Source organism: Myotis yumanensis, unplaced genomic scaffold (genome assembly GCF_028538775.1).
Source record: "Myotis yumanensis isolate MYYU_CA2020_CCGP unplaced genomic scaffold, mMyoYum1.0.hap1 SCAF_2, whole genome shotgun sequence".
In the NCBI taxonomy this organism is placed as follows: Eukaryota; Metazoa; Chordata; class Mammalia; order Chiroptera; family Vespertilionidae; genus Myotis; species Myotis yumanensis.
In genome coordinates this window covers 196,623,335-196,645,924 of record NW_027223753.1, presented here as the reverse complement: position 1 = coordinate 196,645,924, position 22,590 = coordinate 196,623,335, and the positions used below count along the sequence as shown (strand labels likewise).

Below are 22,590 nucleotides of genomic sequence, written 5' to 3'. Positions count from 1 at the left end.
TTCTAATGAGGTGGGTCTCTTGTAGACAGCAGATGTATGGGTCATGTTTTTTTATCCATTCAGCCACTCGATGTCTTTTGGTTGGAGCATTTAGTCCATTTACATTTAAAGTTATTATTGAAAGGTATTTGTTTGTAGCCATTTCTTTTTGTGTGTGTGTGTGTGGCTGTTTTCTTTCTGAGGTTGATATTTCTTCTTTTTACACCAGTCCCTTTAGCATTTCTTGCATGGCTGGCTTGGTGGTGATAAACTCCCTTAGCCCTTTTTTGTCTGTGAAGCTTCTTATTTCCCCTTCAATTTTGAATGATAGCCTTGCTGGATAGAGTATTCTTGGATTCAGTCCTTTGCTTTGCATCACTTTGTAGATTTCCGTCCATTCTTTTCTGGCCTGATGTGTTTCTGTTGAGAAATCATTTGATAATCTAATGGGAGATCCCTTGTATGTTACTTTCCGTCTCTCTCTTGCAGCCTGTAAGATTCTCTCTTTATCCTGAACATTTGCCATGGTAATTATGATGTGTCTTGGTGTGGGTCTTTTCGGGTTCACCTTATTTGGGACTCTCTGGGCTTGTGTGACTTTTTTCTTCCCCACCTCAGGGAAGTTTTCTGATATTATTTCTTCGAATAGGTTTTCTAATCCATGTTCATCTTTCTGTTGTTCTGGCACCCCTATTATTCGTATGTTGTTTCGTTTCATGTTGTCCCAAAGCTCCCTTAGGCTCTCCTCCTGTCTTTTAATTTTTTTCTCCATTTGCCGTACAGTTTGAGTGTGTTTTGCTTCCTTGTCTTCTAATTCACTAATTCGGTCCTCTGCTTCTCCCAGTCTACTGTTGATACTTTCAATGGAGTTTTTTATTGAAGCTATGTCACTCTTCATTTCTTCTTGGGACTTACTTAAGTTGTTGATTTTTTCATCTGTTTCTTCTAGCTTCTTGCATAAGTAGTTGAGTTTTTCATCTGTTTCTTCTTGCTTCTTGAACATCTGGTGCATGTACTCTAGGAACCTTATTCTGAATTCTTTTTCCGTCATGTTGCATATCTCTGTCTCACTTAGCTGCTTTTCTGGCGAGTCCTCCTTTTCTTTCCTTTGGGGGTTTCTTTGCCTACCCATGTTTGATCTCGCTGACATATGTAGATGTTGAGATGTTCAGTGGCTGCTCCCTGGGTGGCAGGGGCTCCTTGGGTTGTGGTTGCTGCTCAGACGGTTGCGGTAGCAGCTGCTTTCCAGTTGGCAGCAGCTCCTCTGGTGGGTGTTGTTCACAGCTGTGTTGGCTCTTCTGGCTGGTGGGGGGAGGCTTCACGTACAGCTGCTGTTCCACAGACAGAGGGTATGGTGATCAGGAGGCTGTGGTGATCAGGAGGCTGCGGTGATCAGGGGGCTGCTGTTGCTTGGATCTGCTGCGTTGATTTAAAGGCACAAAATACAACAGAGCAAGGCACAACGTACCAGGCACTGAACACAAGTATATTCACAATATTAATAACCCCAAATAAAGGTGACCACCCGAATTAAGAGAATTAGGGGATAAGGGAGAAAGAAGAGAAGAAGATAAAAGAGAGAACAGAAAAGAAAAATAAGAAAAAAACAAACAAAAAAGGAGTGCAAAAATAGAATTGGGAAAAAAGGGGGGAAAAAAAGAGAGCGAAAAAAGAGAATGAAGTAGAAGCGGGGAAGAGACTATTGGTATGAGGAGCAAACTCCAATAGAACTGCCACTAATCTCAACAAATTCCAGCAACAGATCCCTGGAGATGAATGCAAACTACAAACCACCAATAATATCCAGAGGGGTAAGGGAAAACAGAAGCACAAAAATAACCGGGGTGGGGTGGGGGAGGGAAGGGAAAAACCAGCAGGAAAAAAAAAAAAAAAGAAAAAGAAAAAGAAAAAGAAAAACAACCTCACAACCAGTCCTAAAAAAGAAGAAAAAACACAAAACAAAACAAACAAATAATAATAAAAAAAAAAGCCCAATATATTCAACAATCAAGAAAACAATAGAAAGATAAGAGAGAAAAAAATGTTTGGAAAGTGAAGAAGGATAAAGAATAGGTGTATAAGGATTTAGAGCAGTAGATTGGAAATAGGATATATAAGTAGGGTGGAATTAGACAGGGGGTAAAAAGAGGGAATTGGGAAAGTCTGGAGCAGGAATAGGGTAAGAGAAACAGGACACCAAAAGGGGAAAAGTAAGGAAGAGGGTTTTAGCAAAGAGGTGGAATTGAGATAGGGAAAATTAATGCTAAAGGAACGATGAAAATAGAATGGAGAACACTAATCCCAAAAGAAAATAAAGAGAAAATAAAATGGCACTTTAAAAAATGGTAAAATGGTAGCAGTAATAATACTGGTTAAAAATAAAAATGTGGTAATTGAAAGGGTAAAATCAGGTGATGGAAAAAGAAGAAAAAGAGAAAAAAAAAATTGGTTTCTTAGTAAAAAGGTGAAAAAATTAAAAAGAAAAAGAAAAAGAAAAAATTTGCAGTAGTGATGGTCTTTCGGTTCTTCTACTCTTCAGCCTGGTTCGCCTTAGTCCTGCCAGGTATTTAGGAGAGTGTTGAATTTGCCTGCATTACACTGTTCCTCCGTGTTGTAAATCACAGTCCTGATTTTAAAGCAGGCCGTATTTGTGATCCAGTCTGCCTTAATTTGTATTCCCCTAAGAGTCAGTTTGTGGCTCAGCCTCTGGGTGGCAGTGTTTTTGGGTTGGCCTCTGAGGCTATACAGCTTCTCTATCCTTTTTTAATCCTTACCCTGCTCTGTGTTGTTGGTGGGACTGAAAATCCCTCTATAGGCCAGACCCTGGTAACTCCCAGGGACTAATCAGCTTGTTTTAATCCTTTATCTCATACAGGGTGGAATCTGGGTGTGGCTGTGCTCCTTGCCTGGGGGGCTGGGGGGAGGAATTCCACCCTCTGGAGGAATGGCTGCCCCAGTCCTGGGCCCAGGGGGGTCTCAGCACTCAATTCGCTGCCACCTCCCCCGGCTCCCCCTCTTTCCTCAGCCTCTCCCCAGATTCCCCTCGTCTGCACCTTCACCCTCTCTTCAGCACAGGTGAGTGTCTGTATTCGAACTGTCCTATGAGCAGGGTTCAGTGAAAACAAAGAAACAGACAAACGCCGGCCGGCCGCGGAAACGCTCCTCTCTTACCGGTCTGGGAAACGCTCCTCTCTTACCAGCACTGCATGGTCTGGGAAACGCTCCTCTCTTATGGGCACTGCATGGTCTGGTCAGTTCCTCAGGATGCCCCCTTTAGTCTCAGTTCTCCGCAATCACAAAATCCAAATCTCAAATCTCCTGGCGCCAGCAAACCCGTGGAACTCCTTACCCTGGTCAGGGTCTGTGTCTGTCCCAAGAGACGCGGCTGTCTGCCATGCGGTCTCCCTCCGATCCTCTGGGCTCAGGTCTGGCAAACTTTCCTGCCCAGATCCCTGGTTTTTAACCTTTCCAGGGGAGGTCTGCCCTTCCCGGCTGCAAACCGTCTCACCAGCTGAGTAAATTTGCCAATTCGGGGTGGGTGTTATTAGTTTCAGCTGCTTACTCCGTTTGCTCCGGGACAAGACCTGGGACGCGTCTGCCTATATCGCCGCCATCTTGCTTCTCCTTGAATGTAATATTATTAAATAAAACTGCTGATCATGAATGATATCTTGGCATTCCTCCCCTGGCTCACTGTCCTCAAACAAAATACATGCATTTTTTGTGTGTGTGTGTGTGTGTGTGTGTAAAATGGTGAAACATTTGAGGAAAAATTAGTTAAGAAAATATGGGTTTGATTCAAGAGACCTTTTTTATGACAATATCTCCCATTTGAAATACTTCACTAATAAAAAATGAAAGCCCAACGTGCAATTTATAGCTTAATCTGCATATTTAATTGGATTAGAGCAATGAACATCAAGCATGAAACAAGCTGTCCAAAAGGGTTGTTGCGTTACTTAGTTTCCTCTGAGGTTAAGGGGGTGATAGCATAATCAGTTCCACAAGTGGGCACATTGGATAGATCAGCTCCTCTTGTCCAAGCTCAGTAATTGGAATGATGTGACTATCCAAACACCAGTTGCTTGTTGAACAAAATATTAAACTTAAACCTGCTTATATTATTTTAGGTTCCAAATGGTCATTTATCCAAAATAAATGACAAAGAACTATTATGTTTAAATGTGTTTTGTTTTTAAGGTATTTTCAGTTAAATGAATTTCCAATAAAGCCAATATTCAGAATTCAAGGACATTCAATTGAACGTGTAGTATTAAAAAAAGTTGAAGGCAAACCAGAAAATTAAATAGAAATCCATTCAAGAGGTTTGATCATCTCTTATGTCGCAGTTCCAGAGATATGAGGCTACATAAGAGAGGCTTCTTGCTGTGAATAATCTTGGAGTTGTTTTCAGGGAATACAAGACCACAGTATTGTTTTATTGGTGTAATATTAGAAGTGTGAAATGCTCTGGAAATAGAGCTAAAGGACAGGGGCAGACAGGGATGTGTCAGAAAAAAAATACGCACAAAATACACCATTTCAGCTGGAGTTTTAAAGGATGCGAGGAAGTTTGTGGGAATGAGAACCAGCAGGGAGGCAAGTGCAGGGAAGACACGTGTGGTCTGTGACTCAAGAACAAAGTTGGCCTCTTTTAGGCTGGGAATCCACTAAACCACCAAGTTCCTAGGAATGGGAAGAAAGCTCCTGACATGAGCTAGTAGTACAACTAAATGCAGAAATTCGTCATAGTTAGGCCTTGTTCATCTGATATTGTCAGAGAATAAACACTTTGACTCAAGTGATTTTTCCCTGAAACTTTGTAATTTGTGTCAAGGGTTTATTTTAACTTTTTAAACCTGAAGGAACAACTTGACAACTCTAGTTTATCCTTTTAACAAATATATATGTTTTTACTGATTTCTAGAGAGAGAAGAAGGGAGAGGGAGAGAAACATCTACATGAGAAAGAAATGTTGATTGGTTGCCTCCTGTCAACCAGGGATCCAACCCACAACCTGGATATGTGCCCTGATGGGGAATCGAACTGCAACCTTCTGGTGCATGGGACAACGCTCAACCAATTGAGCCACACTGGCCAGGGCTCTAGTTTATCTTAATAAATGTCAACTGTTGGGCTATGTTAAAATGTCCTTAGGGACTTAAGGCATGTAGAACTATTTGCCTTGAAGATTAGAGGCCTTCTTTTGGTATTTTATTTTTAAAGTTTGGCTTCTGTATTTTTTTTCTCCCTCCATTACTTTTTCTGTAAATTTTTCACTTCACCTTGCTGTAAATTTTTCTTGCTGCTGTCAGTAGATCTGCCTCTAATGGGCTTTTTCATCTAATTTGCTGTCTTTACTCTGCTGAGGAATGGGGAGCAAGAAAATCCACCTTGCTTGAATTATGTGCACGAAAGAGTAAATGGTTTATGAATTGAGGTCCTTTCCCAGGAAGCCTAAAAATTTTGTTTATTCTTGCTTGTGTTCCATTGGGCAAGGTTGCAAAAAAGGTGACCTCTAAAAAAAAAAAAAATCAGTTGTGACTTTATCTGAACTAACATTTTAATCTGTTTGGGAAAATGGCAACTCTTGAAATTGCTTCAAGTTGAAATTTATCTTGGAATAGCCCTTAGAGATGTTAGAAAAGCAAAGCATGTAGAACACTATTTCTCAAAACGTTGATGGGACACTTGTGCTTCAGGTTTTATAATTTTCCCAGCTGAAAAGAACATTCTAGCACAAAGTAAGGGAAGTGAGCTTGTCTTCCATGGCAGAAACATACTTTTTCAATAATATTGAACTTTAGTCAGCGATTAAACATATACAATGATTATACAGAGGAATGGCATTTCAAGAGGCAGTGGGGTATGTTTGGGGATTTAAAATATACAGCCTGACTTTGCTTATCTAACTCTGAGGAGGTAGTATTGTTTTACTCATTTTTCTGAGGAAGAAACTAACAGCTCAGAGAGTATTCACATCACACAGTACTATACTGCTGGGCAAGGATTTAAAACCCTGTTAGTCTGACCTCTAAGCTCATGTTCCTGGGAATTTGTACTTTATCCCAGTCCTTCCAATAATTGAATCTTTAACAATTATTTTTAAACATTAGTATTTTTTATTTGAAAATGTAAATTGCCTTTTAAAAATTAAATGTATTGGGATAACTTTGGTTAATAAAATTATATAGGTTTCAAGTGTACAATTCTATGATTCCTCATGTAATCGATAGCATTGAAGTCCCCTGAAAATTATTGCTTGCTAAGTCTGTCCAGGTTTGCCCATCCAGCTATGCCAGCCGGGTATTGCAACACTAGGGGGCGCCATCCACATGGACTGCACTCTCATGGCAGTCCTTAGAGCTGGGCCATGCAGGAGATATTATAACGATAACCACCGCTTAGAGGGCTATTTATTCTGTCCTGGGTACATCAAATACCATATTTCCTTTATTCTTCAAACAGTACTATAAGGAAATATGGTGAGGTATTTTTTCCAGAGGAGGAAATTGGGACTCATAAAGTGCCCCCAGTCAATTCACTAGTGTGTTGTACGGGTAGAATACAAACCCAAGTCTTCCTGATTTCACAGCCCATGCTGTTATTTCCACCTTACTTCATCCACCCCCATTCCATGGAATTTCTTATCAGCCAGGCAAGTGCAGACTGGGATAAAGGGGAATGTGTTCTCAGTATCCTGGAAGCATTACTTAAGTGATGACTCATCAGCACATGACCACTATCCTGATCTCAAACCTTCCATGGCCCAACATTACTTAAAAAGTGAGTGCAGCCCTGGCTGGTTTGGCTCAGTGGATAGAGCATCAGCCTGTGGACTGAAGGGTCCTGGGTTCGATTCCGGTCAAGGGCACATGCCTGGGTTGCGGGCTTGATCCCCAGTAGGGGTTGTGCAAGAGGCAGCCGATCAATGATACTCCCTCATCATTGATGTTTCTATCTCTCTCTCCCTCTCCCTTCCTCTCTGAAATCAATAAAAATATATTTTTTAAAAAAGTGAGTGCAAAGCCTATATAAGATGACCAAAGCCCCATCGCCAACCTTCCTCCCTCCTCATCTACCCCTTCTCCAAGGCACTCTGTGCCCCCAATAGCCACCTTTTGAGGCATTTTTGGCCACAGAGTACACATTTGCATATTGGAGTCCCATTGGTCATTTCCTTTGCATTAGCTTTAGACTGAAGGCTGCATGTTGTTTCCCTATCCAGAGAGCAGAAAAAGACAGTGATGCATTGAAAGGCACTGATGCATTGAAGAAGGCTCCTATCTCATTCTTCATTATTGCTTTCCCAGTTCACCTCTGTTTCTTCTTGGCTATTACAAATTAACCTGCTGTGAACATTTGTATGTAGATGTTGTGTGAACATAGATTTAATTTGTCTGGGATAAATACCCAAGAGTACAATTGCTGTGTCATATAAGTTTGGTATATTTAGTTTTAGAAGAAACTGCCATACTTTTCTGGGGAGAGGCTGTACCTTTTTATATTCCCACCAGCAATTTATGAGTGATCCAGTTTCTCTGAATCCTTGCCAGCGTTTGGTGTTAATGCCATGTTTGTTTTAGTGATTCTGATAGGTGTGTGGAGATACTCAATGTGGATTTAATTTGCATTCCCCTAGTGGCTAATGATGATGACCACCTTTTCACGTTCTTATTTGCCATCTGTATCTCCTCTTCAGTAAAATGTTTGTCCATATTTTTTGTCCTTTTGCTAATTGGATTGTTTATATGTTTTTTATTGTTGAGGTTTGAGACTTGTTTATATGTTCTAGTTTCAAGTTTTTTGTTGGATTTGTGACTTGCAAATATTTTTTCTCGGTCTGTAATTTGTTTTTTCATCCGATTTACAGGGTCTTTCACAGAGCAGACGTGTTGAATGTTTATGAGATCCAATTTATAATATTTCCTTTTACGGACCTTATTTTTGGTGTTAAGTCTAAGAACTCTTTACTGAGCCCCAGATCCTGAAGATTTTCTCTTGAGTTTTTACCTAAGAGTTGTATCATTTTACATTGAAGTCTGTGACCCATTTTGAGTTAATTTTTGTACGAATATGAGGTGTCAAAGGTCATTTATTTTGGTTTGTTTCTTTTTGCTTATCAGTATCCAGCTGTTCCAGCACCAATTGTGGAAAAGCCTATCCTTCTGTTGAATTGCTCTTGCACCTTCATCAAAAATCAGTGGGCTTGTTGCCCATATGAGTCCTGCCACTAGTATAGTAAATTGTGAAATATTTGATAATTTAGAGAGGTCTCATTACACACTCATGAATCATGCTCAAGACCTTATGGTCCTTATGAGAACAGAACACTTGGCCCAAATCCCACCAAAATATTCCCTTTACCTAAATAGAAAGACATGGGAAAGAATGCCCGTATTTTTCTTCCCAGGGCCAATACTTGGTTGCTTAAGTTTGACTTTGTGAACTTTACGGGGACGGGAAAAGTGACTGGCCTCTGTCAAGCTTCGTTTTGCGTAGGCTTCAGCCAAGACCTGTAGCCAGCAGCTCTGCCAGGACCTCAGGAGCCCGCTCACATACAAAAACCATAAGGGACATCTAAGGAAAACAATCCAATCCCTTTTAGGGACACACCAAAGCTGGGTAACTCAAGTTAAACATAGCAAGATACAGCCAGTCTTAGAGCTGAGTCCTGTGCCATTAGCACTGCTTCCCTGGGTTTTTGAAACATGCATCTGTATAAACCTGCCTGTGCAGACATCCCCAGCCCCAAGCTGGGTCTGCCCAAATCCAGCGACTCTGCTCTGAAATGTAGACGGCACATCGCGGTGACCAAGCCTCTGCCTGGGGCAGCCTGCTGGCCTGCCAGGCCCAGTGGAGCAGCCGAACGGAAACACCTGGAGAAGTTTTTACGTGTCCATGGAATTTCGTTGCGGGAAACCACCAGAGCAGAGACGGGCATGGCTTACAGGTACTTGCTGGTTGTAATGTCATCCAACCAGGGCACTGCACTGAAGTCAGAGGTTGCTGTTATCAGAGAAATAAGGAATCCAATAGCAAAACAAACACAGAGAGAAAAAGGAGTAGGACTGGGAATGCAATGAGCCCTCTTCTTGAGCTACTTTTTTTTCTTCAAGCTTTCAATTGTCTATTTCCTCTCTTCTCAAAAGGTAATGTTAAAGATAGGCATGCTCATCTGGGAAACTCCTAACCATGAGCTGCCAGTAGAAGTATTTTTGACATTGAGCAGGCAGGTGGTTTTGTGGGTCATAATGAAGAACGGGACCCTGTTCTTCTTAAGGGAATTTATAAATTAAGAGAAGGATTTTTTCGCTGCCTGGGCTTTAGGACGGCTATTTCCTTCTAAGCCTGAATCATGTGGTCTGTGCTAATGGTTAATAAAGTAGTTCATGAAACTGAGGTAGTTATTGAAATGACAGGACTTTTTATCAATGTAGCCCAAGATAAATTACTGGTTATTCTCTCAACTTCCAATCTCATCACTTATTCTGTGAAAGATTAACAAAAAGGAGAATTTTTTCCCCCCGGGTGTAGAGTGGGATGTGTAATATTTATAAATTACTCTGAGATGGGAGGCATCCTTCTTTTTCAGAACAATTATTAGTCAAACCTCTATAAGAGGTGCTTGTGCTTAGCTAAACCACACAGCAGAAATGCTTCCTTGACCAATGCCTGGAGTTCTAAACATCTGGGAAGCTGAGCCAAAGCCATTCAGAAGGACAAGGGTGCTGAATGCTTTAAAAAAGAAAAAAAAGAAAATATAGCGTTTGTAAAGACCAGTTGTTGTAGCTCAGGTCAAAACTTCTGCTTCACAGAATAAGATTGTTTTGCATGGACAAGCTGTCCCCAATCATTTCAATTTTCTATAACCTAAAGGTCAATCTTAATGCAGTAGCTAGTACTCTAGTTTATCAGCTAATGTGATTAATAAAGCAATTTGCAATGAGATAGCTTCTCTCCGGAGAACAGAATGCAGACTTTTTATGCAATAAAGGGCTCATGCAGAAGGGGAATGAAATTTTCTAGGTTTCTAGGACATATAAACATAGGACAGCCCACCCCATCATGCTTTTTATCAATGTAGCCCAAGATAAATTACTGGTATTCTCTCAACTTCCAATCTCATCATTTATTCTGTGAAAGATTAACAAAAAGGAGAATTTTTATGGAGCCTAAGAAGAATCTAGTCACCTTTTCAGGAGAACCTGTGGCTCCATATACCCCCTGTCCCAAATCCGTCCCCCACAAAAAGGAGCTGCCTTCTTCTTTGCCTCTCCACAGTCTCTCACTGTCTTCACCATGTTTTCCTTGACCCTCAATGATGGCAGTGATAGAATATAGACCAGGTGAGGAGGGACTGTCTCTCTTTTCATCTTTATCATAGGATGCGTGGTGTTAGCATGAACTCGGGTAAACCTCCAAAGGGCAGGCCTTTTTCCCTCAGGAGTCCTGGTGTGAATATCAGGTACACATCTTGTGTTCCAGTGTTCAAAGGTATGTTCTAGGACAGTGTTCTTCAAACAGTGATGAAGCAGAGGAATACTGTCTTCAAACCACAAAGGTGTCCTAGTTGACACTGGGGGCCAGGAGCCCACCTGCTTGAGGGGAGCAGTCATCCCCAGCCTGGTTTCTGAGGCACCGTACTATCCACGGAGTGAGAGTCCAGTTGTGATGTGACTCTTCATAATGCCCTGGAGAGCAAGCTCTGTGACCTTGAGGATACCAGGTCCTACACAGAGAGACAAGCTCTTGGGCAAGTGTGCATACCACTAGATCATACTCTAAGATGAAATGGGACGTAGGAGGTTGTTGGCCCCCGATCAGAAATTCAGGAAAGAAAAGTGCAGTTAAATTGGGCCTAGGAACAGCCAAGGCTGTGAATTATGATGATCTTGCTGAGCTCCGTCACCTCTCCCTGATGCATTCCTCCATCCTGTCCTCTCCACCCCCCAACTTGAAGCACGTCTCCTTTCTTTAAATTCCATAGTACTTTGTCTATTCTTCTTTCAAGGCACTTATTAATGAACACTATTTAAAACATCCCCCTTTAAGCATTAGGGAGGGATTGTTGGGGAAGAGAATCCTGGTTCTTTAGGTTCCTCCATAACTTAGCTTTTGACCTTGACTTCTTATAAACATAGTTGGGATTTAGGAGAGAAGGTAACTTTCATGTTCTAACATCTTTATGTTGATTTCCATCTTCCCTCAAGACCATTGGTTTTGTTCAAAGACCTGGTTCAAACTGTATGTCCCATAACCTTCTTCTTTGCAAGGGTATTATCCCACGTGTAGTGGAAAGAGGGTGGACTTTGGCAAGACCAGGTTCAAATCCCAGCTTTTATGTTTACCAACTTTGTGACATTGGGCCAGCTGCGACATCGAAGTGCCTAACACGCAGTAGGTGCTCACTAAATGTAGGTTCCCTTCCTGCTTATTCTGTAGACTCTGTCGCTCATTCTAGGAGCAGGGGATGAACACCCCCTATAGATGAAACATAGAAATAGGTAAGAGAATATTCGCAGAAGGAAAAAGAAAGAATAAAAAAATTCTCAGCAGTTCACAATCTGTGTAGGTTTCCATGCCGAGCTTTAGAATTGTGAGAGGCCTGGAAGAGCTGGGTAAGCTGCTTTCTCTTCCTAATTTGGTCCGAAGCCATTGCAGCCTTCAGCCCAATACCAGCTGCTCAGGTCCTTCGATCATCTGTGATAGAGCATTATGCTGTGTTTCCATGGAGACATGGTTATATTTCTAACTAAGGGTGACCAGGAGAGGGAAAAAAATCAGTAAATATGCAAACACATGTATCAGCTGAAAAGAAACTGGAGGAAATTGTTTGAACGTGTTGTGAAAAGTGCCAAGTTGCTGTGTAGATCCTTCTGTTGGCTTAGAATTTTCAGCGAAAATAGAAGTTTTTGTGGATTCATTTTATTAGTTTCTATAAAATAGTCATTCAAGAGGGTCCTTCAGTTATTTCTAAGTGGCTGAAACTTAATTGTCTTTATTACATTATACCGAATTCTGAGCCAGACAGTACTTGGGAGCTTGGGTCAAGGTTAAAGTGCACTGAGAAGTAAATTTATAGACATAGCACACAAAATAAAATAGCTAGGCTGAGTAAGGAAGGATGTGTCAAACACCAGCTTTAAAGCAATTTCATAAAACTAAATTAGCCAAGAGGAACTCAAACATATGTAAAGTGAAGGTCTCATCCAGGAGTCAGCAAGCTTTTCTTGTAAAAGGCCAGAGAGTAAATATTTTAGGCTCATGGGCCATCTCCACCTTTGTGAGAACTACTGAACTCTGCTGTGGCAGGGTGAGAGCAGCATTGACAATGAGTAAACGAGTGGGCACAGCTGTGTGCCAATAAACTTTATTTACAGATAAGGAAATTTGAGATTTACAGTGGGGCCTTGACTTACGAGTTTAATTCGTTTCGTGACGGAGCTCGTAACTCAAATTACTCGTATGTCAGATCAATTGTGAACGAGTGAGACACGTGATGCTGGGCTGATGTTGTGGCGTTCACTGTGACGTTCGCTGCGCCAACTAGCGGTGGGGTATCTGAAGCTGGCTCGTAACCCGAATTTTAGCTCGCAACTCAAAGCAAAAAATCGGCCAAGAGACGGCTCGTATCTCGAAAAACTCGTTAGTCGGGACACTCGTAAGTCAAGGCCCCACTGTATATAATTTTCTCATATCAAAAATATTTCTTTCCCCCCCCTTTCAAACCATTACAAAATATAAAAACCAATCTTATCTTGGTCACCATACAAAGATAAGTGGCAGGCTGGATTTGGCCAGCAGGCTGAAGTATGCTCACCCCTGGAATAAAAAACAAAGCTTTCGGTTGTACGGGTTATTTCCTTATCTGATTGTTTATTTTCTTACACCTCCTTGTGTGTAGAGGTATTTAAGGGGCCCAAGTGCATATAATTCAGAAAAGATAAGTATAGAAGAGGGAAAAAAATGAGACTAAGAAAGATTAGGAGCAGGAAGGGAAGAGAGCCCAGGTGAGTGAGCATGCCAGGTTCAGGCCATGCACTCGGGCCTGGATTTGGCTCTGCACTTTCTAGCAGCACCAAACTGAGAAAAGGGAAATGGAGCTCCTTCCAGCAGTCACAGAGTTCTTGAGGTAAAGGCGAGCCAGGTGTGCTCAGTATTGGGTGCTGATCTGGACATCAGAGAGAAATTTCTCTCTTGATCCTTCTTCCTGGTGTAATCAACAACATCCTCAAAAATATCTGTATAGTAAACACAGCAGTGGGGTTCCTAGAGCTCTTTCCTATGGAGCCCCTAATATTAATCAATGGCAGGGCATCAAATAATAATTCACCAAAAGCAAGTGGGTGGATGATAGAAGAAATACTAGTTGATAGAAACCACATCAATCAGTTTGAGAGTATTTATGCTTAAAACATTTCCCAGTAATGATGACACAGATATTGCTATATATTATAGTGACAGGATTTGTCCAGGTTCATGGAATAAAACAATTGTTTCTCAAAAAATAAAACAAAAAAATAGCCAGTTATGCTATTTGCCAACCAAAAATAATTTTTTTATAGCCTTGAGCTGAAGGTGGGGAGGGAGTAATAAAAGAAGGAAAGTAGAGGTGGGGAAAGTCTCAGAATTATTATATGGGACAGACCTCAGAGAAAATCTGCTCCAATTTCTGATTTAATATCTGAGGGAAATTGAGGCTCAGAGATGTTGGGTGACTAGCCTGAAGATACAGAGCAGGGAACCGAGCTCAATGCTTTCTTAGACTCTCCATTTTTATCCCCAGTCCCCCAATCGCTCCACCCCACACCAACACACACACACCCTCCTGGGGATGCTGTCGCATTCACCATCCTGCTCTGATCCACTTTTCCTCTGATCCTCTGTTTCTTTGTTATGGGGTGGGGCCACAACATTAGTTACAAAGAAACAATTTCCAGAGGATGAGGCCCAGAAATCAGGATTTTAAAAAGATTCCCAGGTGATTCTAATGTGCAGCCAAGGTTGAGAACCACTGGTCTAGAACATAAATATCTGAAACAGAATGAAATGAAAGGGCTAAGACTCCCACTTGTATCTGTGGTACTTCTCCCAATCAGCTGGTCACTGTGTCCGAGAATTTCTTTGATTAGAGACATCAGTTCTCCTGTTAAAATGGAATCTAAGCTCTGGCCGGTTGCTCAGTGGTTAGTGGAGTGGCCTGTGGACAGAGGGTCTCAGGTTCGATTCCTGGTCACAGAAACGTACCTTGGTTGCAGATTCCCCAGTCTCTGTAGGGTGCTTGCAGGAGGCAACCAATCAATGGGTGTCTCTCACGTCCTTTTCGATAAAATGAAAGTAAAGAGCCCTTCCTCCCAGGATGAAATTGTTCCTGCAAGGGCCCTAGAGTGACTCAGGAGAGACGCCCCTCCCCTGCCTTTTTCTGCTTTTCATCCTTTCTGTGCTACAGCGTGGAAGTTGCAACTTATTTTTGTTCCTAAATTCAATGTACGCTCATCCTCAAAGTACCCCCTCCACAAAACCTCTCCCCCCCGCCCCAAACTTTTTTCACTGCCTTCCCATGGCCTACTTTTATCATGGAACACTTGGTGCCCTCAGACCCGCCTGAAAAGTAGCTATGGCCGTGACCGTGAAAATCAAAGCCTAGAACAAAATGCTACCCGTGCAGGGGGTTGTATTTTCTACATTAAAGAGAAAAGTCTACATGACTTATTTTAGACTGGCCTAATTTTGGTCAGTCGCAGGGCCTGTGCTAATTTGCTCTGAGCTCTCTGGCTGTGGGTCTCCCGGCATTGACATTTCTGGGGGAACATGGGTGACACCCAGATGGTTCAGGCTCAAAACCCATGTGATCACTTGAAACCTGAATAAGCTGCGGGTGAAGGGCCCAGAAGGCTTAGGGAAAGAAGCCCATTCAGAACAGAACAAAACATTCAGGGCAGAATGTTTTTTCCTATTGACTGGAACAGAAGTTTTAAAATACCTGGTAAGTACATTTAAAAAATTTCTATTTAGATAGAAAATGCTCTGAAATCTAAGCGGGAGTGAGAGATGAGTGCCACTTGGATTTGAAATATTATTTCGTTTAGTTTTGAAATTTCCACTTGTGATTTTTCCAGAGGGAAAGTTGCTTTGTTTACATGGAATAAAAACACTGAAAATTCAAGGTCTGAAAACAACACTGGATTAAATGAATCTATTTTCTCACGTAGAAATTGTTGATAGCAGTTTCATATAAAAAATAGGCATTTTGAGCCGAACCGGTTTGGCTCAGTGGATAGAGCGTCGGCCTGCGGACTGAAGGGTCCCAGGTTTGATTCCGGTCAAGGGCATGTACCTTGGTTGCAGGCACATCCCCCGTGGGGGCGTGCAGGAGGCAGCTGATCAATCTCTCTCATTGATGTTTCTGGCTCTCTCTCCCTCTCCCTTCTTCTCTGTAAAAAAATCAATAAAATATTTTTTTTAAAAATAGGCATTTTGAGACCTGTGCTTTCTGACTAAGGCGCGTAGGTCAAATATGTCTTTACTCAAGGAAAAAAACCCCACACCTCTTCCTGCATTTCCCTGCAGTGCCTGTGAGTGCCACTAGAATGCGCTACTTCATAAAGAACATGGAACGCTTCAGTACCCTGAACCCAAGAAATCTACCCAGGCAATGCTAGAGCAGAACTTAAATTTGAGTGTATATATTTACCTTGATTGTGAAAATTAAGAAGTGTCTCTCTTGATACCACATGGAATATTTTCTATAATTAAAAGAAAAAAAAGAAGCTATGGCCAGCATACTCAGGATTCTGAGTATGAAGCCCCGGCCCAAAGCAGGCATTTATATAAAAGCCTAAGCGACCGTCTGACTGTTCCACCGTTCGCCTCATAGCTATGACATGCAATGACCACCAGGGGGAAGATGCTCTGACCAGTAGAGGAGAGAGCCTGATTACTCGTGGAATTGGCCATGGGTTAGGCTGCTGCTGGGGCACTGTTGGCCCTGAATCTGCTTCACCCGCACCCAGGACCCAGAGAGGAGGGAGCCCGATTTTGGGGTGCATCACCCGAGAATTGCCATCCTGCAATCCAGGACCCCTTGGGGGATGTCAGAGAGCTGGTTTTGGCCCAATCCCCACAGGCCAGGCCAAGGGACTCCATTGGTGCACAAATCCATGCACCAGGCCTCTAGTGCTATTATAACCTAATCTAGTCAGATATTAGATAGAGAAAAGTTTCTATGTCCCTGAGTTTCTGAGCACACAGGATTCTGAACCACACTGCAGACCTCTGGGGATGGCTGGTGGAGAAAGGAAGGCATATGTGTCCCACACTTGGTCTTCCTTTAGGGACTGTCTGTTAATGCCTTTGCAGTTAAGATGGAGCAGATTTGGTGAGTCTGGAAGGTGTGTGTTGTCAGAATGGCCTTGCAGAAAGCCGACTCAGAATCCAGGAATGTTCTGAGAACCATGATCTTGCCGGTCTGGCTCAGCACCAAATTAGGAGGTCGACGATTGACGGTGCCCTCCCTCCTCTGTACCCAGGGCTCATTTTGACTTCTCATGGGACATCACACCTAGCACTTCAGCCTCTCATCCAGCGATTCCTTTGCCAGACCTTCGCTAGTTATCAACTAATGCTCCATAAGATATCAATTATACATCTTGTGATATGTTAATGTTAAGATAAAGATATGTTCTTTCAAACAATTATGAAGCAGAAGACCTCTTTCTTCAAACAGATGAAAGCAAAGCTTTCCCAAATGAAGTTGGGGTCTGCGGGTATCTTCAAACTCTGTCATATCCAAAGAAATGAACCTCTAATGGTGGGAGTCCAGGTTATAGAGGAGCTATTTTTAGACAACTTATGTGCCTCCCAGTACAATTACCAACTTCAGTTAAACTTACATAATATACTTTCATCTCATCTACCGTCTGTATTCCAATTTTGTCAGCCAACACAATAATGCCCTTGATAGAAATTTTCTTACTCCACTAATACTGGAACCAGTTTAGAATCATGTATTTTGTTGTTGTTGTTGTCGTCATGTCTTTTTAGTTTTCTTCAATCTTGAACGGTTCAGGCCAGAATATTAGCCTGGGAGGGCGGTGAGAAAGAGGACTGTGACTAATTGCAATGTCGGCTTTGAGCTGGGAGGTGGCGCTGTAGTGCCGCACAATTGCAATGCTTGTCCTGAGGTCTCCCAGTTCCTGCTACCGATTCTGTGTCAAAGACTGCATTACTCAGCAAGGGCCATCACGCTTTCATCCTGTACTTTAGGTCCAAAGCTGAAGTGGACCTCAAAGACTTACCGAGAAAATTGACCTGCATAAATTCATTCATCTGTGGGCTGTTGAGAGTCACCAGGAATTGGAGTAAGGCACTGACAGGCAGGGCCAAGCACGCAGTTGCCTAAGACTAGCCAGCCCCAAAGTGAGGTACCCTTGGAGCTGGGCCGGGGAACCACCCCAAGAGGCTGGAGCAGCAGCCAAAGGAAGAGGCCTATTACAAAAGGGCTCCAGCACAGAAGAGGGTGGATTCCAGCAGTAGGTTCTGGTGAGCCCATGGTGGGAGCGGTGGGAGTAGCTGAGCTGCCCCAGGAGTCAGGAAAACACAGGTTCTGAGTGGGTTGGATGTAATATTTTTAGACCCAACTGCCTCTAATCTATTTTTCCTTTCATGATATTCCTTTTAATTTGTTAAGGCAGGATGAGATAGAAGCTCTGACAGCTGTGGAGTGTGGGTGTAGAATGTGCAGCTCATTAAGTGTCTGAGCTCTTGCTTTAGCATCGGAAGGGTCTGTAACAGGTCACTGATTCACCCTCCTTTTGAAATTTTACAGCACTCTTTAACTCAGCACATGGTGATAATACATACGTTCAGAAGCCTGTTATGGCTTATAAAGGAGCTATGATTGCTTCCTAAGAGGGTCATTGTGTAAGATGGCACCTCTGAATGATTTCTGAAAAGGTTAATACTCATTGGAACTTCTTTGTAAGGTTCAGCAAACTAGCCCCTCTCTCCTTTACTCCTGTTTTTCCTCTTAGCACTCTTGTTTATTCCTGTATTGTCTGTGCTTCTCCCTGGAGTGAACACCAGGAGGGCAATGGTTTTATCTGTAGGGTTAATTGCTGAATTCCCAGAACCTGGTGTCTAGTGCAGAACTCAACAAACAATTGCTGAATAAGTGAATTATTGAGCAGGGGTAGGACAAGTAAGCCTTCACTGTTCCCTGGCTGACAACCTGCTGGGTTATCAGACACAGGGAGTGTTCCACCAGGCTCTCCATTCAGAGTTCCTCTGCCATGTACTTTCTAATTTTCTCTGTTTACTAAAAGCATCCAAAGTGTTCTTATTTGTGACAGTGATGCTTAGAGACAGCATTGTTCCCACAGGACATAGGTCTTTAAATCTTGGATTTTAAGATCCTTTGTAAGTGCCACCATACTTATCATATTGTCATGTGCTCAGTTTATTTTTGTTTCTCTGCAGACATTCATCTTGTTCACTTCTCGTTCATTCATTTGCTTCACTCAAATCCCAGAGTCTTCACTGGACTTTGCTCCATAGTGGGGTCCTGAGTTACAATGACCAGTACGAGACACTCGGGGCTTTCACTCATATTCTCACTTCTCCTTGGAGATGGTGCTTATATACCCACCACATACGGAGCCATGGGCCTCTCCTTCTCCACCCCTTCCCACCACAAGCTCTTCCCCTCCTACCCTTTGTGCTTCAATTCCATTGGCCAGCTCTCTTTAGTTTACTCTTTTCCTGATCATCTTCTATTTCCATTTCATTACAGGAGGGGCACCATCTCATTATATCACCTAGGTGTCATTCAGGGACAAGTCTGGAGGGTCAGCCCTCCTGCTGGGATTCCTGGATGACCCATCATCCTAAATACACGAGAAGATTTTCTGTTTACTCAGTAATTATGAATGGTTATAAGTTCTGATTGGACCTTCTTGTTCTCCGTGTGATCAGACTGTTCCAGGAACAATCGGGCTGACAATAAAGGAACTCTAGCTGGTGATGAGCAGTTGCAGGATGGTACCTTGGTGGTATCATTAGGTCATTGTGGCACTTCTTACTTGAGTCTGGCTCCACTCTACTTCCTGGGAAAGATGCTGACTTGTTCAACTCAGTGTTAGTGGAACTGGGCAATGGCGATAGTAGGTTTTCCTACTCAATGGGTTTAATTGCCTGAAGGAACCTGAGTGATGAGACTCAATGACAGTGGACAGAGTCCAACTATCTGCTTTATGCTCCTTCCTCACAACTATTTCCTCTCCAAAGACCTTCCATTTCTGACTCGATGTTCACCAATTCTTGGTTTCTGGATATCCTATATGGGTTAAATATTTTCCATAATTAGTCTCATGCCCCCTTTAAACTTTTGGGTGATCCAAAACACATTCTCTTAGAAGATGGAAAATCAGGTCCATGTGGCCAAATCTACTAACCCATATTTTATAATTTATTAATGGAACTCTTTTTATGAAGTTACTTTGTATGACCACTAATAAGTCTTTGTTGTTTGGGTAAAGTATCTATTTTTATTGTTGTTCTTGAACTACTTAGCTTATTTCTTCCCTGACATACACAGATTTTATCTTTCATTCAAGAGCTATTACTGGGTGTTAACCTGTGTTATACACTAGTCTAAGAATTTGGGACACAGTAGTGAACAGAACAGACTAAATTCCCTGTTTTGTTGAAGATTTCATTCTAGTTGGGGTAAGGTAGACAATAAATTCACTAACTAAATAAAGTGTGTAGCATCTCAGAACAGGTAAGTTCTTTATAGAAACAAAAAGTATGGAAGGAGGATGAGGATACATGTCTGGGGACAGTTGCAATTTTAAGTATTGTAGTCAGAGAATATGGCTGTAATACTTCTCACTGAGAAGATGGCATTTGAATAAATATCTGAAGGAAATGAAAAGGACAATAAGTTTTCCTGGGATGGGAGGAGAGTACTGCAAACAGAGGATACAGCATGTGTCAAGACTTAGAGTGAGAGTAAATAAAGGAGAAACATCACAGAAGCCAAGAGGAAGTGATGAGTGGAAGAGTAGCAAGAAATAATGTCATGAAGGTAAAAGAGAATACTGCAAGTTCACATGTTTCCCAAGACCTCCCTCAGGTTCAGTGATTCACTAGAACAGTGGTTCTCAACCTTCCTAATGCCACGACCCTTTAATACAGTTCCTCATGTTGTGGTGATCCCCAATTTCATTGTTACAAATTGAACATAATTAAAGCATAGTGATTAATCACAAAAACAATATGTAATTATATATGTGTTTTCTGATGGTCTTAGGCGACCCCTGTGAAAGGGTCATTCGACCCCCAAAGGGGTCGCGACCCACGGGTTGAGAAACGCTGCACTAGAAGGACTCACAGAACTCAGCAAAGCCATTATACTCACAGTTAAGGTTTATTACAAAAAAAAAAAATACAGATTAGAGTCAGCATCAGGAAGAGGTGCCTAGGGGTAGGGTCCAGGAGAACCAGGCACAGAACTTCTGGTTGTCCTCTCCAATGGAGTCATGTGGAAAGCACTTTTAGCTCAGCAATAATGTGGGACAATGTGCATGGAATGTTGTCAACCAGAGAGGCTTATCAGAGATTTGGTATTCATAGCTTTCATTGGAGATTGGCTACATAGACACATGAACCACCTGTATGGTTGACCTTGGTCTCCAGCCTGTGTGGAAGTTGAACTGATTCTGTGTAGCCCAAGGCCTCCAGGTAAACATATACACTCCTGTTGGGTAGAATAATTCCAAGGGCTTAGAGTTGACCTCCCATGAGCTGGGGCAAAGGGCCAAACCTTTCTTTGGTCAACCCCTCCCCAGCTACTTGGCTGAGAATGGAGAGGCAGAATATTGTTGGTATGAGAAGAGGCGAGTATATTATGGCGAGGCAACCTACATATGTCAACCACATTCTCTAATGATCACATCTGGAGGAGACAGATGTATCATACTGGTGTGACAGTAAACTCACGGAAATAAGATTCCAGTTGGTCAGTCATCTGGAAATTGGGAATGAGGCTACCCTGCCATTGCAGTGTGCTATCTCCATTCCTGGAGCGTTGGATCTGGTTCTTAGTTCTCCTATTGCTCTAAAATCCTCTGACTTTTTATATGTAGAGGGATATTTTTCTCTATTTATCTACATCCCCAACAGCTTATGCTACTTAATCACGTGACTAAAATAAGCATAAATCTCATTTAACTAAAGGTAAGAAGGAAAACACTGGCTTTAAATGATATTTAATTTAGCATGGAAAGTAATGCATTTTTAATAAGAAACACATTAAAAACTCATAAAGTGGTTTATTTATAAGGTGGTTATTCCCCCCCCCCCCCCATTACCCCAATAACTACAGTTAGGTTCCATCAGCTATTCAGGAAGTGCAATTACACAAATGCCATGTTTCATTTTGCATCTGATTATAGTAGTTCTCCCTCTGCATACAGACTGCGTGTGAAGAGTAAATGCATAAAATTTTAGACTCTCTGAGGACACGTGGATAATCAAGTATCTCTTCCCCACCTCCCAATAATGTTACAAATAACATTTTCTGAGGCTTGAAGAGTTTAAGCAATCCCCTAACAGTCACATAGATGGTTTGCTAAGTTCTAGTTAAGATCTTAACCAAAAACTTTTGATCTACTATTTTACTCGTTGCACAACAGAATTGTTCAAATCAAAGAAGACTGACAGTTGTTCCTGGGCATTATGCCAATCACTGACATATAACAAGGGAGTACATGGTTCCTGGATTTAAGCAACTTTAATAGCAGTCCAATTGGTGAGAGAACCATGTCAACCAGATAATTAGAGTCTAGTTAGATACATGCAATATTGCTGTTCTAAACACAGTCATAACAGCAGAGCAAGTGATGAATGCTTGCTTGAGAGTCAGAGATGACTTTGAAGAATTGTCAATTTCATACATAGGGTTTTGAAGGATGAATATAATTGGTCCAAAACTGGGAGAGCATTTGGTGTAGAGACAATAGTATGTTTGAAGGCCCAGAGGTGATTATTATATAAACAAGTTTTGGAGACAGACAGATCTGGATTGAATGCTGTTTCTAAGGCTCATTAAGTGAGTGTCTTTCACAATTTGTTTATCCCTTCTGCACATTCACTTTTGTTCATCAATAAAATGGAAGTAATACCTATTCCATAGGATAATGGAAAAGATTAAATAATATTTCAACTATAAAGCACATACATGGTAGGAACTCAGGAGCAGGTAGCTACTCTTCTTTTCTTCCTTCTTACTTGCCTGCAGACCTTCTTGATGAGGATAGTGCTGGAAGAAGAGATTAAGAGGCAGGAAAGAAATATGTTGATCATTGGAAAAGCTTGCAATGAAAAATTGTTGCTGGATACTTAGGTAAGAAAGGACAAGATCAAATTTGCATCCAAAAGGTATTTTTGGAAGAGTTGTGCATAGAAACAGATAGAAGGCCATTTTCATGATCTAGGTGAGAGGGCTTGAAGACACGAGTAAGGGCAGTGGAATGGAAGGGAGAAGAGAGCACAGACTGATGATTTGGGGAGGTACAAGGAGCAGGATGTATTCTGGTGCAGCTTTGT

General features: G+C 41.9%; 1 protein-coding gene across 2 annotated transcripts in view; it reads left to right on the top strand.

The window, feature by feature from the left end:
- KCNAB1 (potassium voltage-gated channel subfamily A regulatory beta subunit 1) overlaps window positions 1-22,590 on the top strand; it is a 336,005-nt gene that overhangs the window by 16,715 nt on the left and 296,700 nt on the right. The window contains exon 1 of one of the 2 annotated variants that reach the window (XM_070406933.1): window positions 8,691-8,932. The exons of the other annotated variant lie outside the window; for it this stretch is intronic. Within the exon in view, the coding sequence (XP_070263034.1) occupies window positions 8,691-8,932 (242 nt within the window). Of the gene's footprint in view, window positions 1-8,690; window positions 8,933-22,590 lie in introns of those variants that run through there. 2 annotated transcript variants of the gene reach the window in all.